The sequence below is a fragment of the Echinops telfairi genome, unplaced genomic scaffold (assembly GCF_000313985.2).
Source record: "Echinops telfairi isolate 266 unplaced genomic scaffold, ASM31398v2 ScPeMD7_7458;HRSCAF=8496, whole genome shotgun sequence".
Classification (NCBI taxonomy): Eukaryota; Metazoa; Chordata; class Mammalia; order Afrosoricida; family Tenrecidae; genus Echinops; species Echinops telfairi.
The window spans coordinates 37,043,109-37,060,449 of NW_022111358.1; the positions used below are offsets into that span (position 1 = coordinate 37,043,109).

Here is a 17,341-nt window from a genome sequence, read left to right on the forward strand (position 1 = left end):
TTCACCCACTTTTCTGTTGTCCGTCCCCCTAGGAGGGGGTTGTATGTCTGTCATTGTGATCGGTTCCCCATTTCTCCCCCCACCTTCCCCTTCCCCTCTTGGTATCGCTACTTTCATTATTGGTCCTGAGGGGTTATCTATCCTGGATCCCAGCTCTTATCTGCACCAGTGTACATGCTCTGGTATAGCCAGATTTGTTAAGGTAGAATTGGGATCGTGTTGGGGGTAGGGAGAGGAAGTATTAAAGCACTAGAGGAAAGTTGCATGTTTCATCGGTGCTATACTGCACCCTGACTGGCTCATCTCTTCCTTGTGACCCTTCTGCAAGGGGATGTTCAGTTGTCTACAGATGGGCTTTGGATCTCCACTCTGCACTCCCAGCATAGGGTTTTGGGCTGGGTCTTTGATGCCTGATACCTGATCCCATCGTCACCTTGTGATCACACAGGCTGGTGTGCTTCTTCCATGTGGGCTATGTTGCTTCTCAGCTGGATGGCTGCTTATTTATCTTCAGAACTTTAAGACCCAAGACACTATATCTTTGGATAGCTGGACACCATCAGCTTTCTTCACCACATTTGCTTATGCACCCATTGTCTTCAGCGATCATGTTGGGAAGGTGAACATCACAGCATGCCAGCTTACTAGAACAAAGTGTTCTTGTGTTGAGGGAATACTCGAGTAGAGGATCAATGTGCGTCTGCTACCTTAATACTTAACGTATAATTATATATTCATAGATCTATTTCTCTATCCTTGTATATATTTACATATGTACACACCTGTATTTAGACCTCTATGAATGTCTTTTGCCTCCTAGTTCTTTCCTCTATTTCCTTTAACTTTCCTCTTGTCCCACTATCATGTTTGGCCTTCATTTGGGTTTTAGTAATTCCTCTTGGCTACATTGTCCTTGATCAAGGCCCACCAGGCATCCTATACCTCACTTGAGAATTTTTTTTGAAGTGTTCATTTTGATGCTGAACGTGACATATTCCTCTTCAGTTTAGCATTTCTGGCTTAGTAGACCATATGGTTGCATGATTCAAAGAGGCCACTACCAGTCCATTTCAGTTTACTAGAATCTTTATGTGTTCCTTGTAATTTTTGAAGACTTCTAATTTTCCTACTTTTGTAATTTGCACACTGTACATTATTGTTATTACTGGATGTTTGCAACGGTTTCTTCTAATTTTGAATTAGACTACATCAGTAAATTAAGGTCTGGGAAAGCTGTACTTCATCCATGTAAATTAAGGCCCACTCTACTTTGAGGAGTCCTGATGCCATAGTGAGTTAACAAGGTCGGCAGCTAACCACTAGCTCACCAGTTCTAACCCCCCACCAGCTGCTCCATGGGAGAAAAATGAGGCTTTCTACTCCTATAATGATTTATAGTCTCAGAAGTCCCCCGGGGGCGTGGGGGAAGTCCTGTCTTGTCCTAATAGGCCCCTTGATGTTGGAATTGATTCTATGGCAGTGAGTTATTACTTTGAGAAGAGGCAGCTTTTCCCCAGTTGTATTTTGAATGTATTCCAACCTGAGGGGCTTACGTGCCGGCATCTTAACAGACAATGTTCTACTCATCATAAGATTTTCACTGGCCAGTTTTTCAAATGTAGATGGTCAGATCATTCTTCTGAGTCCAAGCTCCACTGAAACCTGTGTGCATGGCTGACTTTGTAGGCATTTGAAAGCCTCACATAGTTTCCAGTGTCATATCAGCACCCCCCACCAAGTAAGAAAAGCTGCCCACCGGGCGGTGGCTATCACATTGGTCGGTTGGAATCAGCGATGGCAGCGTGTTTGACAGCACAGCCATCAACCAACACTACAAAGCAGGGCTACTCTTAGCCTTTACCAGCCTCCCTGGGCCCCCCTTCCTCTTTCTCACCAGGACCTCCATGTATACTGACCAGAAAAATTAGAGTGATCATTTAGTCACCTAAGTCTTTTGACTACCCTGTCAGAACCCTCTGATGACATTTCATTAAACTCAGATTAATTCCAAAACCTTTATGACTCAAGAGCCATATGTCATCTACCTCTGTAGGCACTGTAGAAGGCACCCACTAAAACTTTGTTCTGTAGGGGTAAATGGATGGGTGACGCCTTTCTTTATTATCTTGGTCTTCCATGTGGGGCCTATTCATCATTTTATTTTGCAGATAATGCAAAAGATGCTTATTTGTTAAGATTTCTCATGGAAAAACATTTACATTAAAAAATTTACCAGAATTCAGGCAGAGGTCTATTTAAATATTAGAATGAGCATATATTCTACAGAAAAATGCTATGAATTTTTGTTGCAAGTATGCAGCTCACTGTTTTTTATTAATATAAGTACTTATAATATGAAGTTAGCATGCTTTTGTAAGAATATACTGAAAAAAGTTACCCCAGAATGTGAATATCTTGAATGTAAAAAATGTAATGCTAATGAAACTTAGGTTTGTGTGCTAGTCTATTGCAATATTAATCTGTGCATGTAATAATAATGCTTAATTGTGACCATTTTTGAGGGGGCGTGACATTAAATATCATGGCAGTTGTATGTTAAATCCTAATGTAGTAGAATACTGATCTTTATCACAGTTACTTGTTGATTTTCAGATATTGTACAGTAGCAATGATGATAGATACAATGAAGATGCTAATGTAAAGAGGAAATGTCTTCTTTTGCTTTATAGGGTATATTTCAGAAACCGCTGGGTAAAAACTGTCCACCCAGTCGTGCATCAGTACTGTTTGATCTCAAGCGCACATTCCACCTTTCAGATGCCCCAGAAAGAAGATATCCTCAAACATCGAGTGGTGGTGGTTACATTGAATACTTCCCAGTACCTCTGTCAGTTGGACCTTGAACCTGGTATGCTGGCTCAGGACACCATGATGGCATCTCACTGGTTTAGGGGCTTCATATTCCATTCAGGTCGGGGTTGGCATATCTGCAATCCATGGTCCATATCTGGCTCGCTGCCCATTTTTGTAAATAAAATTTTATTGACACAGCCCTATATAGTTATTTACAGATTTAGCAACTATGGCAACTACCCTAGTGCAGCTGAGTTAGTTGTAACGGGTGGGGTGGTTCCACAGAACCTAAGGTAGCCATTATTTGGTCCAGGACAGAAAGTTTGCTCACCCCTAGTTTAGACCTCTGTTTTCTCCTTACTGCGATTTTTTACTGCGGATATGTGAAAGATTAAAATGCAGTCAGCATGGGTGTCTTCTATCATTTTCTGAAGGTTTTGCGCTATATAAGGAAATGGGCTGCTAAACACAAGGTCCCCAGTGGCTTTACAGGAGAAGATGCGGCTTTGTACTCCCATAAAGGCTTCAGGGTGTAGAAACTCACAGGGGCAGTTCTACCTTGTCCTGTAGGGTCATTAGGAGTCAGCATTGACTCAGTGGCAGTGAGTTTGTTTATTTGTTTTTGTATTATGTAACAAAAAGACTTAACTGCGACAAGGTCCTTCATGACATTATTAAGGTTAGTGTATTTAAGCATAGGCACTATGTGAAATCTAACTAGCATAGTGAGGAGGACACATAAGGACAAGAAGGTATTTGGGTAAATATGGCCGAGTATAATTAGCAGACAGCGGTGTCACTTCACAGTCGTTGCTTTGGAAGAATTCGCGTTTATTTCTGCCATATTGTAATTGTTGGCATGGCTCAACATTGTCTGCTCTCTCCTCTGAAACGATTGCTTTCATAGCCAGTCACAAATTCTTTTGAGTGTCTGAGGCCATCGAAGGTAGTGACTCCTCTCCTCACCTGGTATTCCTGGCACTTGGCCCAGGGCATAGACACCTGGAGGCCCGTGATAAACGGCTGTTTATCTTACAGGGATGAGTGGTGGCCAAACTTTCCTCTTTGAGGGTAGATTTAATTTTAGAAAAGCTTCAAAATCTTTCTGAACTGTCTGTGTCTGGTGACTGAGGTGGGTGATCAAGCAACGGAACAGCATTAGAGGCTAAAAAAACCCCAACAAAAAACGTGCCTCTTCTCATTTTTTCTAAAATGGGGCTCAACTGGCTTGTGGGGGCAGTCACAAAAGCAGAGATGCCAAAGTGGGTTCAAACTGAAGCAGCCTCATTAGACTTCGTTCTGTTCCCTCCCAAGTGAGGCAGCACTTTTTAGAGCTGTGTGCTTTTTGCATGTCTGTTTCAAATTCAATCTCTCTGTTACTTGGTTATACTCTGCATTTTTGGCCACATAGATTAACACCCCCACCCCAACCCTCACCCCCTATTGCTAAGCAGTAGAGCTGTCTGGGGAAGAGTAAAACATGCCTTTGAATGGCAAGAGCACCGGATGACGAATACTCATCGAAGTTGACTACGTATATGTTTATTCGGGATGTTTTAAATCCTTATTTCATTTGATCCTATCTACCCTGTGGAGAATCATTTTATAAATAAGAGTGCCACGACTTGGGCTCACTCGGTTTGATTCATTCAAGTTGTCGTGACACGCTGAAGCCATAGCTAAAGCAGCATCATGATTGATGCAGTCCCTGACACAAGCCTAGCTCTGCTTGGCTAAAAGGTTCTCTCATGTCATTACCAGATTGATCTCACTAGTGGCTGCCTTTTGTGTATTTGATCCTGTGCAAATACTATATTCTTATGCAAACAAGAACTAAAGCCCACTGTTCATGGGTTTCCTATTACCCTCACTATGCACCTTATGTGTGTACACACTATTTTCAAGGGCGTGTTATATTCGAAAAGATAATGGTGGTTGTCTTCCCTAATTGGTCCTATGGAACAAAAGTGCAAATGCTGGTAAACAGACAACAGCTAGTAACTTGCTTATTAATATTTGTACTGTCAACCCTTTTGCCTGGAGAATGAGGCTGGCTGTTAGTGCCTGTGAGCAAGATTTAGAAAGTTTCCAACTTAAAAACAGGTTATATTGGAAAATCATATAAACATGTGGTTTGGGACTTGCTGATATTAATAGAGATAGAGGTTAGGTTCAGGGTCACCTCACAGATGGTGATTAATGCTCAGTGCCACTGTAGGGGACTATCCCTTTTTAACTCTGTTTTTGGAGAAACGGCTTAGTGTCCTTTGTAGTGCCAGTGGTGGGGGGATGTACACCACCCCCCCGTCCCCCAAGTTGGCAGTATCTTCCCCTTTTCTGTGCACTGACACAGCACAGAGGATTTGGCCTCTCCCACAACCCTCTTACTAGGGGACTTCCTTCTCCTCATGCACCGCATCTCTATCCCAGCAGAGCCAGGTGCCCTCCTGTGAATGACAGCAGAATGTACTTCTGGAAGGCTCCCCTTGTGGGTGTTTACATCTGGGGACATTTGATCATGCACATTGTTGGCATGTGTTATGAGCTAGTATATTTGCAGAATGTTGACTTTTGTTTAAGGGTAGGAGCTTAAACAAAAATGATACATAAATATTTTTAGTAAAATAAGTATTAATAAATTAGTGAATTTGTTAATGAACACGCAAGTTGATTTTTTTTTTTTAATGAACTTGTCTAAAATAATGTGTCCCTACACATTATAACTTGGTTGTCTATATTCAGCTCTCGGTATGATCTTTGTTTTAAGGTCCATTCTACATATTTGGGATAAACTTATTTACAAACTATCATTGTTTTATTTTTAGTGTTTGACCAAATAAATATTGAAAGGATTTGGGGGTGCTATCAATGTTTAGTTGTCAGCCTGATTTTTTGGTCAAAAAACGCCTCTTGTCCCTTTAGGTCTTTGCTCTATATCCAGATTCAGCTGTTGGACTCTGGACTTTGAATGGCATCAGATGCCATTCAGGATCTGTTAGTGAGTGAAGTGGCTGGTTTTGTTTTTTAAACCATGATTTTTAAAATAATGATTGAACTCAACAGTTGTCTAAGTTGACTGTTGTTATTAAAAGTCCCTTAACCTCTTAAATTCCTTAGCAGAAAAGAAGCCCCTATCTGAATTGCTGCTGAAATGGCCCTGTTTGCATTTGCTGTTTGTTCTAGGTTTTTTTACGCACATTCTGTTGGATGAGGCGGCTCAGGCCATGGAGTGTGAAACCATCATGCCTCTAGCGTTAGCGACTGCCAGCACTCGGATTGTCCTGGCTGGAGACCACATGCAGGTAGGTTCCCCTGAGTCCTCACACTAGAAGTAACTTAAACACATTGCAGTTTTTAGTACTCTTGTTTCTCAGGCCATTCTGTGAAACAGTATCACAGCGCAGTTGGAGTACCTCAAATGTATCTGTTCTAACTAGTGAAAAATACTGGTGCCTCTGGTAGGAAAATCCCGGGTCTACCCCTTTCTTTTTGATGTTGTTTAGACCGACAGTTGAAAATAAATGAGAGCTTGATATTGTTAGAATTGTAAAGTTTATGAATTTGATTGCTCATTGTAAGAATTTTAGATTTCTTCTTTATCAAATAACTATTTGTTTAATCATTCTATAGCTCCCCAACTCCTGTCTGTAATACTTGTTTTCCTGAAGGGCTAGTTTTTCAGTATCATCAGAAACAAAGAACTTAACTAAAAATAATAGTCAACATGCCTGATCTTAATGTGTTTGCATTCTTGCACTTAAGAAAGAGAAATATAATTTTTAATATTAAAATATCTGTTGTACAGAGTTGCAATTGAGACCTTTTTCTCTCTATCACACTTAATTCAGAATTGTAAACTCTTCAGACATCCAGGAGAGAGTAGGAGAAAGAGAAGCAAAGTGTGCTTTTGTGTGCTTTTGCTAAAGCAGTTTTATTTTGCTCTTTAGTAGTAAGAGGCATAACACAGTATAACTCCTCATACTTTATGGATTAAAAAGGGTTATTTTGCTAATTGAACAAAAATTTATTTATTTTGTTTAGGTTGTCTTGTTTTTTAAACTAGTTAATCAGTTGAGATCATTGACTTCACCTCCCTGGTCCCCCTAAAACTCAGAGACTCACCCCACTAAAATGAGAGAAGTGTTATCCTGGAGAGAGAGCTCTTGACTCATCTTGGTGGAGAAGTTCTCGCTCTGTGTGGGGATCCCGAAATGAAAATGTTCAACACGTTGGCCTCCTTCTGCTTTATAGATAGCAGTAAAATTATTTTTTAAGTATGACAATTTTAATTGATAGATAAGCATTTTCAAAAACTATGGAAAGATATTTGGTATTAGTAGCTCTTTTTCCTTGGAAACATTATTATCTTCTTGGAGTAAATCAATGGATCATTTAAAGGTCTCTCAAACTTTGAAAATGTTTTATTTCATTTAAAGCTTAGTGCAGAAACAGCATCAAAGCTTCTAAGTCAAACCTAGGAACGTTTCCACAATCAAAGAGAGCCTTCCATTGAAACACATTGGTTTACAGAAGTTCCATTTTAGGAGTTTCGTTCCTCAAAATGTTTTTTTGTTTTTGAAACAAACATGTCACCAAAGAATCAAAGTTTTATTTTTACTCCTTTTATAGCCACTTTTATAGACCAAAGTTTAGATCTGATGGATACGGAATTTGGAGGGTAGCAGTAGCATTCTTCCCAGCAAACAGCTCTGGCCCAGTTTGCTCCAGCATTGAGCGTGTTGAGGTCTAGGATGCCAGAGGTTTCAGCTGCTAAGTTTTTTCTAAGTGGGTGACAGAGTACCATTTGTGTATGTAGTTACCTTTTCTCTGTATGTTTGTCTGTTACAGCTCAGTCCTTTTGTTTACAGCGAGTTTGCCAGGGAGCGGAACCTGCACGTTTCCTTACTTGATCGACTCTACGAGCATTACCCTGCTGAGTTTCCCTGCAGGATCCTTCTGTGCGAGAACTACCGCTCTCATGAAGCGATCATCAAGTAAGTGTGGGCTGCCCATGGAGCCACTCACACTTTCTGCCTGTTGCTAGGGACAGGACAGGGCTTTGTTCCCAGCAGAACGACAAGGTGTCCCTAGTGTTGCAAATAATGTTTAATTTTATGTTTTCCAAAGAGTACTCCAAACACCAGAGCTATAACTTTTTACAAAACAGGCCAATTCTAGAAGCGGAAGTTTTATGGTGTAGTAGACTTGGTGTATATTTTTCTGTGACTCAGCGTATAATCTGAAAAAAAAACCAAAGCTTTAATATTAAACAAATATGTTGACAAATCACGTAGTGGCTTGCTTATAGTCTCTGACAGTGCTCTGCAAAGAATCTCTTTTAAAAGAAATGAAAGAGGGAGACCTATGAGACTTAATAATAAAGTTATTAAAAGGTTTCGATGAAATGTCATACTCATTTCTGTGTAGGTGACTGTATTAGAAAGGACAGCCCCATGAACAGTCACAAACTGAACACACTGTGTAACCAAAGAAACAGCCTGGCCAACACGGGAAAGTCCCTTTTGCTCCTGACCAGCCCTAACCTCCCCTCCCCTGAAAAGCGCATGGTTCCTTAAAGCTTAGTTTAATTTAACTCCATTGATGGTACTTTCATGGAAAAAACACTTTTAGCTTCTTCTGAAAGTCATTGGTTAGATTTCTTTTTTTTTAAATGGTCTTAACTGTGGCTTTTATCAGTATTTCAAAATGTGATCTCTTATTGCTGGCAATTATAAGGGGGCTTCAAGATATTCATGGGAAATGGAATTAAAAGATAGGAGTTTTCTCATGAACTTTTTGATGCCCCTAGTTTTTGTCCTAGTCAGGTACTAGATGGTAGCCTCATCAGTGAAGAGTGTTCATTTGCTAGCACTGCCGGACTTGAAGACTTGAATCCCCTTTAATTGTGTGCCTTGCTTCCCTGTGTACATATTTATGATTCATATGTATAATAAGTATATGATACACATACAGAAAAATATCAGCTTGGAAAGTATACTAGCTAGCAAATTTCCTATACAGCAAAGTTTTCATCTAGTATTGACCGACTGGTTACTGTTTCTTTTCTCTTTGAATCTGTCTGCACACCTTACCAAAATCAGGCCATTTTAGCTATGGTCCACAGGTGTCCTCAAAGTGCAGCCCACCGAGGACATTTATCCGGCCAGCCGGGTGTTTTTGCCCCATTTGTTTTTTTACTTCATAAAAGATATGTGCAGTTTGCATAGGAATTTGTTCATAGTTTTTTTAAAAACTATAGTCCAGCCTTCCAACGGGTCTGAGGGACAGTGAACTGGCCCCCGTTTAAAAAGTTTGAGGACCCCTGCATCAAACGCCTACTGTGCCATTGCTGTGGTTCTCTTTTGAGAAGATCTTGATATCATAAATATTAGGTCTTTGGATTAAAATGAATCATGGGCGTTATTGGAATCCACAGTGGTCTTTTTTGGTGGATGAAACGAATTTTTATTGTTGACAGCTACTTTTATTTTTTGGTTTTCCTGCAGTTACACTTCTGAGCTTTTCTACGAAGGCAAACTGATGGCCAGTGGGAAGCAGCCAGCACATAAGGATTTCTACCCTCTCACTTTCTTTACAGCACGAGGGGAAGATGTCCAAGAGAAAAACAGCACAGCTTTTTATAACAATGCCGAGGTATCTTAATTTTTTTGCAAGTTGGTAACATTTCTACAGGTTTTCATTGACATTCTATTGTGGGATCACTTTGTTTTCATGAAAATAGTTTACTCTTTAAAGTTACTCTATAAAGTCTACTCTTTTTTTAATGTAATATTTATCTTCTAAGATGACCCTCCTACAGTAACAAGAGCTTTTTTTTAAAAGCATTTTTGTTGACATATAATTCACATATACAATTCAGTAATTTAAAGATACTAAAGAGAGTTGTGCAGTCATCGCCATAGTCAGTTTTAGATTCTCTTCTTCCTGCTTGCACTCATTGTTCCCAGCTCTGCATTGCCTCCCTACCTCCTCGGCTGTAACCCGGAAAACTCTTCATCTAGTTTCTGTCCCTGTAGACTTACCTATCCTGATTTCATCTCATGAAAAACTCCAACAATGCCGACAAAATAAAACACAGAAACTTTGATTAACTTTGAGTCTTAGGATATAACTCACTGTACAGCGCTTCATCATTCTCATGTGCCTTCTTGTTGCCATCTAAATTAAACTCATTTAATTGTATCAGGCATACTCAAATGAGGTCTCATTTTAAGTGATGAAGTCTGGAATTCCAGCATCCTGTACTTTGGGCTCCAAGAAGATAGCACAGGACAATCTTGCTGTCCCACCAGGTGCTCAGGTGCTAGAAGTTATGTGACTTTCTACATTGCCTCCCTCTGTAAGCTCAGAGAGTGTGGGGAGTATGAGGTACAGATCAGGCAGCATGCAAAACCATGGTGATGCTTTTCGAGAATAAGCTGTCAAAAGCCACGACCATCACGTGGATTCAGACTCGTGACTTTGCAACTGTTCTTTAGCATTCCTGAGACTGTACATCATTATGTGATTAGACAGCCTCATCTTTCTCCCCTGGAGTGACTGGTGGGTTTGAAGTGCTAATGTTTTGGTTAGCCCAGTGCTGATCCCACAGCTTGAAACCTGGAGTTAAGGGGTTTAGTGGTTACAAAGGAGGGAATTCTGGAACCAGGAAACCCAGAAAGACTGGTCAAGGTTGATTATTAAGGAAAGGCTTGGTTGTCTCTGATCTCTCCCTTTCTTTTATTCCCTTAGACCCCCCCTGCTTTACTCATTTAATTTACAGAGAAATGGCTTTTATTATCAGATAGTAATTCTCTTTCCTCTTAAAAATTAATCAGAGAACTGCCACCGTAATTATAAAAAATTGACAGAATCCTCTCTTGATAAAATTCTAGGTGGAAACAAAGAAACTTGACTTATTAATTTGTGTCATTTAATTTTAGAAAAAGGTAAAGTTGTCTTTAAACATTTGACATATTCAGTACCACTAGGGTCTCTCCTTTGTTAGAAACCACTGTCTTGGGAGCTTGGGACCCAGCCACAGTGTGAGGTGCAGGTGGGATTTGATGGTTTCGCTGTGACCCCGGGGAGGAGAGGGGAGTGCTGAGCTGGGTCCTTGGCAGGGTGGATACTTGTCAGGGGCTCAGCTGCTCAACCTAGAATATTTGTATCTCAGCAACACAGGTGTTTCCCAGTAAATAGATGCTTCTTCCTACACTGTCAGTTTGATTTTTTTCATTAAAATAAGCATAAAGATAAAATTTGTGTGGCCTTTAATTATTATTATTATTAGTTTTGTTTTTTTAATCATTTTATTGGGGGCTGATATAACTCTTATCACAATCCATACATTCATCCATTGTGCCAAGGACATTTGTACATTTATTGGCATCATCATTTTGAAAAGATTTTCTTTCTACTTGAGCCCTTTGTATCAGCTTCTCGTTCCCCCCTCCCTCTCCTACCCTCCCTCCCTCATGAACCCATGATCATTTATAAAACAATTTTTTTTTTTTTTCATGTCTTACACTGACCGAGATCTCCCTTCACCCACTTTTCTGGGAGGGGGTTGTTTTAGTTGTTCTTTTTTTTTTTTTAATTATTTTACTGGGGGCTTGTACAATTCTTATCACAATCCATACATACATCCATTGTGTCAAGCACATATGTACATTTGTTGCCCTCATCATTCTCAAAACTTTTGCCTTCTACTTTAGCCCTTAATATCAGTTGCTCATTTCCTCCCTCCCTCATGAACTCTTCATAATTCATAAATTATTATTTATTGTCATATGTTACACTGTCTGACATCTCCTTCCGCCCTCTTCTCTGTTGTCCATCCCCCAGGGAGGAGGCAATACTTAGATTCTTGTAATTGGTTCCCCCTTTCTACCCTAACTTTAGAAAAATTCTGAACCCCCTCCTTGAACTTCACCTATACAGCCTGGCTGTTCAGTGGTTCTCTTGAGCTCTGAGAGGTAATGCGGCCAGAAGCTTTTGAGACACTTTCCTTTTGTCCTTTATACCATGCCCTTTGTACATCACTTGTTCTTGTCTTCTCTCACGTGCTTAAAGTAGTTACGGAGAAAGCAGTTGAGAAAGATCATCCACTTTTAAAAGTCCGAATTTATACCCCATAATGTTCGTTGAAGAAAAGCAAATTAGTAAATACTATATAAAATGACAATAATTTTTAACCTTGAGGAATTCAGTCTAGAGGGAGCCAAATAACTGTATAATAGTGTGGTGAAATGAAGAAAGATAAAAAAATAAATCCATCAGGTTCAGTGGGGTCTGTGGCTTGGAGTACTCTGTTTTCCAGGGACACTAACTAGGAGCCAGAATTGACTCAATGCCAGGGAGTTGTAACAGGTGGCATCAAGAAGAGTCCAGTTTTTGCTTTATATATTTTGGGATTTCTTATTTTTGTTTATAATTTTTACATCTTCCTGATGGATTGGCCTTTTATCACTATAAAATGTCTCTCTTTATCTGTAATGACATCCTTGTTGTTTTCAAGCCTTATTTTGACTCTTGTTACAGTCACTACATGAGGAGTCTTGGCAGCGCTTGCGGATAAGCTAACCATAGTTCAAACCCTCCAGCCACTCTGTGAGTGAGATATGAGCTTGCCTGCTCCTGGAAAGAAAGATTTCAGCCCTGGAAACATGAGTCAGAATCCACTCAGTGGCAGTGGGTTGTTTTGGGGGGTTTATTTTAGTACAGCTCACCCAAGATTGCTGTGTGCATGGTAGATCTTTCTCGCCCTTTTACTTTCATCTTGCTTGTATCTTTGAATCTAAAGTGTGTGGTCTGTAGCTGGTATATCGCTGCTTCTAGCTTGGTTTTTCTTTTCATCTTGTCTTACAGTCTCTGCCTTTGAACCAGCTTGTGATGATTCTTCATTACTGTGGCCTCGCCTTCCCCTGCCTTTCGTGTTCCTCTTGCTGAGGGCACCATCTTGGGAGCTCTATCCTGGGATGGTCCCTGGGTTGGATGCACTTGCTGAACGATCTGTCCCCATATGAATAGGGCATCTGGGGTCTTTACCACCGTCATTCGTTGAATTTTTGCCTTTAAGTGGAAAGACTGCTTCCTAGTTCACAAGCCTCACGTTTTTGATACAACTAAAGACTGTCCAATTTTATTGAACATATTTATAGATGTCACAAGATCTATAGAATTGTAAAACTCAGAAGAGATTTAAAACTTACTGCCATGGATCTGATTCTGACTAAGAGCAGAACGACTCCTGTGGGAGGGAATCTTTGCAGGAACAGACAGCCTCATCTTTCTCCCAAGGAGCGGCTGGTGATGTCAAACTGTCAAATGTGGTTAGAAGCCCACTGCTACCAGTGTTCCTGATCAAGGAGACTTAACATTTTTAATGAGAAAATGGAGTTAAATGGCCATGGAACTTTTCCATGACCCTTTGAAGACCCTGGTATAGCTAGGACAAGCTTGTACAGCTGGATGGCTGGGAGTTTGGGAAGTCTGTTTCTCTGGCCCCAGCTATGGTTTGCTGACTGACTCCTTAGCTATGTCCGTGGGATGAGGTGGGTGGGGGTTGCAGGCAGTACTAGATTTTGTGCAGCAGTGATCCTGGGACTCTCTGTGTAGGAAGGTAGTTTTATTGGCCTGGTGTGGGGAATCCTGAGGATGTGGGGACTCGCCTCTGTGGGTAGGATTGCCAGTTTCCTGGTTTGTTCTTGCCTTCCCTTCACCATAGGAACTTTTAAAAAAAAATCATTTTATTAGGGGCTCATACAACTCTTAATCACAATCCATACATATATCAGTTGTGTAAAGCACATTTGTACATTCATTGCCCTCATCATTCTCAGAACATTTGCTCTCCACTTAAGCCCTGGCATCAGGTCCCCATGGGAACTTGAGCCCTTTCCTGTCACTGGCCAACTACATTGTCTGATTTTCATGTTTCTATTGGGTGCTTTATCATGGGCTTTCACTGTTCACAATGTAAGTAAAATCATGATCACATTTGCATAGATTATTCTTATTTAAAAGTCTGAGTGGCCTTCAAAACAATCATGGGAAAATGCCATAGAATTTTCACTCACGCTTTTTGAATCCCCACATAGTTTTGAAAATGACATTTGCTGACTTGGGATCCCAGGTGAGTCCCTTTCAGTTCCCATGTTTCCTTCAAACCCTGGCGTTCACTTTAGTCCATGTTTGTGTTTGTTTGAAGGTATTTGAAGTGGTGGAACGCGTAGAAGAGTTAAGAAGGAAGTGGCCAGTAGCCTGGGGGAAGTTAGACGACGGCAGTATTGGCGTGGTGACCCCGTACGCTGATCAAGTGTTCAGGATACGTGCCGAGCTTCGGAAAAAGCGCTTATCTGATGTCAACGTAGAAAGGGTGCTAAATGTTCAAGGTAAGCATTAATTGAAATGAATGAAGTAATTTTAAATGCTTACATCTTATAATGTATTTAAGTTTGATTTTTAATTCTCAGGATCTTTTTTTCTGGGCAAGCAGTTGTGTATCCATTTCATAGAAAACGCTTTAATGCTAATTGTGTGATTAAAGGTCAAGGTCATTTACATTTTTATTGAGATCTTATATCCAGATGAAGGAAATCTAAACAAATGGACTTTTTAATAATTGTATAAATGTCACACTGTATCCACACAATTTAGTTATCGTTACAGAGCGTGCCACATAAACGGTTGTTGTGCATGAGAACTGATTTGTTCATAACCATAATGTTTAAACTTTCACTGCTATGTCAGTTCTGTACAAGTGCATTTTTACCGGTGCAGTTTGTGAATTTTATCCATCCTTTTGCTGTCCAGTCAATGCCAACACGTGTGCTCCTTGAGTGAATAGTCACCAGCAGCTCTTTGAAATGATTTTTTTACCGTTAATTAACTGCTATAAAATTTGTGCTATTAAATATATGTGCATTAAACACTATCTTGTGAGAGCTCAACGCCACCTTAGTTTTCTCGGTCATGTGCAATATCCAGATCCAGGAATAAAGACCAGCCCTGCTATCCAGGTCACCCAGACTGGTGTGCTGTCCAGATCACTCAGAAGGTGGTTCCTTTTAGGAGGAACATTGGTAGTAACTAGAAAGCACCCAAAGGATACGGAGGGCAGCTAACAGAGACTGCCAGATGGGAGCCGGGAATGTCCGAAGGCACTAGGGCTGTTTGGCTTAGAAATGAGTAGTCTAATGGTATTAATGCGCTTTTCAAATATTTGGAAGCTTGTCTTAGAATAAGAGATTAGAAAAATGTTGTACCTCCTATACTCTTCCTAAGGTTTCCCTATGGAATCAGCTGTGTCTGCCCTGGATGGCCAGAGGCTAGATGGCTGCTTCAAGGAAAGGGACACTGTCTTGGATGAGACCTTGGGTTAGGTCACCTCTCAGGTTACTTTTGGGGATGACATGTTTTAAAATGCAATGCTTTCTTTTGTTGTGCCAGTGGTGTAGAATGACCATCTTGTCTTTGTTTTCGTTTTTTAAATAGGAAAGCAATTCAGAGTTTTGTTTCTTAGCACAGTACGTACAAGGCATACTTGTAAACACAAGCAGACACCAATTAAAAAGAAAGAGCAACTGCTGGAAGATTCTACGGAGGACCTAGACTATGGTTTTTTATCTAACTACAAGCTTCTCAACACTGCCATCACAAGAGCACAATCCCTGGTGGCTGTAGTGGGTGATCCCATTGCTTTGTGCTCTATCGGACGGTGCAGGTAATGCTGTGTTACTGATGGCGGCATTCACGGGGGAAGCTCAGTCAATCCGCAACCCCATGTGTCCATTTATCTGTGTGACCTCTTGGCTAATTAAAATCAGGCTTAGTCTGACCCAGTATCCCATGGGAACAAGAACGTATATGACTTTGGGTCTATTCATTTTGTGCATGGTTGTGTGTATTCATTCACTCATTTGTCCACTCATTCATGCCTCATTCCCCAAATATTCCCTAAGTGCCTACGAGGCACTAAGTATCCCAAGGGTTTCTCAATGAACCAGATAAGACAAAAATCTTGGCCCTTGTAGGGCTTACACTGTGGGGAGATAGGCAGAGGATGGCAGTATAGGGAGATGGACAATAAAATAAGAGAACTAAGATTTTAGGAGGTAAGTTCAATAGAAAAGAAATAGAATGTTATAAGTGAGTTTGGGAACTTAGGGTGCTGGTTTGTATTTTTAAATAGTGTTGTCAAGGTAGGCCTCCCTGAGAAGTGTGCCTTGGCAGTGAGGGAGTGAGCTAGCTTAGGTGGCAGTGGCCCCGTAAGAAGAAGAGGACCCTGAGCTGATTTGGTCTCTGCCCCTCTGCCAGAGACTGGATTGGGACATAGGTGGTGGTGGTGGCAGCCTTACCTTTTCATCCCAGGATTCCTTTGGCTCCTGGGTTTGATGAATACCTTCTCCAGCCATTCTCTCCAAACAGTTCTTTGTAAGTGCTTAATTCCTAGAATTTTAAAATTCTGGGGCCGTTAGAAGGGCTGGTTATTTGCCTTGGGTTGACAATACTGGTATTCATTAGCCTTTAGTCATAGGAACTATTTTTACTGAAATGTTCAAATATCAACATAAACAAAAAATTCCTCATCATACACTTGTGACATTAATAAGAGTTTCAACCTTATGAAGATAGTATTATAAGACATTGCCTTTGGAGTATTGCAACACACACAGTGGAGCAGAAATTTATAATGATCATACTTTTATGGAAAAGAAAAGTATACACTAGGGATTACTTAAAATTTTATAAGTATTCTAGTACCTGTCAAAGTGAGAGTTCCGAGCCAGTAGAGAGAATTGTCGACAGCCCCAAATCTGCCACGGGTAATTATTTCTTTTTGATATGCTAGAATTAAAGTAGGCACAGCTGTTAGGAAGTAGCTCTCTTTAAATGAATTTTCTTGTTTGCAAAACAGACACAGCAACATTTTATTGCCTGATAGAATGTGTCGGCAGGAGAAATAATTCTATTGGGAGGGGGACTATTTGAGACCTTAAAACTGCGTGTATGTACTAACCCTTCACTTAGTGCCCTTGAGTGTATTCTGACTCATGGCGACCCCACAGCATAGAGCAGAACCGATTGGTAGGTTTCTGATCATCTAAATATACAAAGCCTCACCTTTCTCCTGTGGAGGGGCTAGGGGCTTCAAACCTTGCGACCAGTCCCAGCCCAACTTGCAGCCCACTGTGCCACCACTATGCCCCTAGAATGATTTTCTGTATGGAAAAGCCAGTAACAAGTGAGTCAAGTAGCATTTTAATTTATGGTTGCATTATGAAAAATAGCCATTTAAAAAAAATCGTTTCATTAGGGGCTCATACAACTCTGATCACAATCCATATATACATCAATTGTATAAAGCACATTTGTACATTCATTGCCCTCATCATTCTCAAAACATTTGCTCTCTACCTAAGCCCCTGGCATCAGCTCCTCATTTTTCTCCCTCCCTCCCCGCTCCCCCTCCTTCATGAGCCCTTGATAGTTTATAAATTGGTATTTTATCATATCTTGCCCT

At 40.6% G+C, this 17,341-nt stretch overlaps 1 protein-coding gene across 1 annotated transcript in view; it reads left to right on the plus strand.

The window, feature by feature from the left end:
* The window catches only part of HELZ (helicase with zinc finger), a 174,977-nt gene that overhangs the window by 100,109 nt on the left and 57,527 nt on the right, over positions 1-17,341 (plus strand). The window contains exons 18-23 of the mRNA XM_045299480.1: positions 2,691-2,869; positions 5,998-6,116; positions 7,663-7,808; positions 9,321-9,468; positions 14,027-14,210; positions 15,313-15,541. Of these exons, the coding sequence (XP_045155415.1) occupies positions 2,691-2,869; positions 5,998-6,116; positions 7,663-7,808; positions 9,321-9,468; positions 14,027-14,210; positions 15,313-15,541 (1,005 nt within the window). The remainder of the gene's footprint in view (positions 1-2,690; positions 2,870-5,997; positions 6,117-7,662; positions 7,809-9,320; positions 9,469-14,026; positions 14,211-15,312; positions 15,542-17,341) is intronic.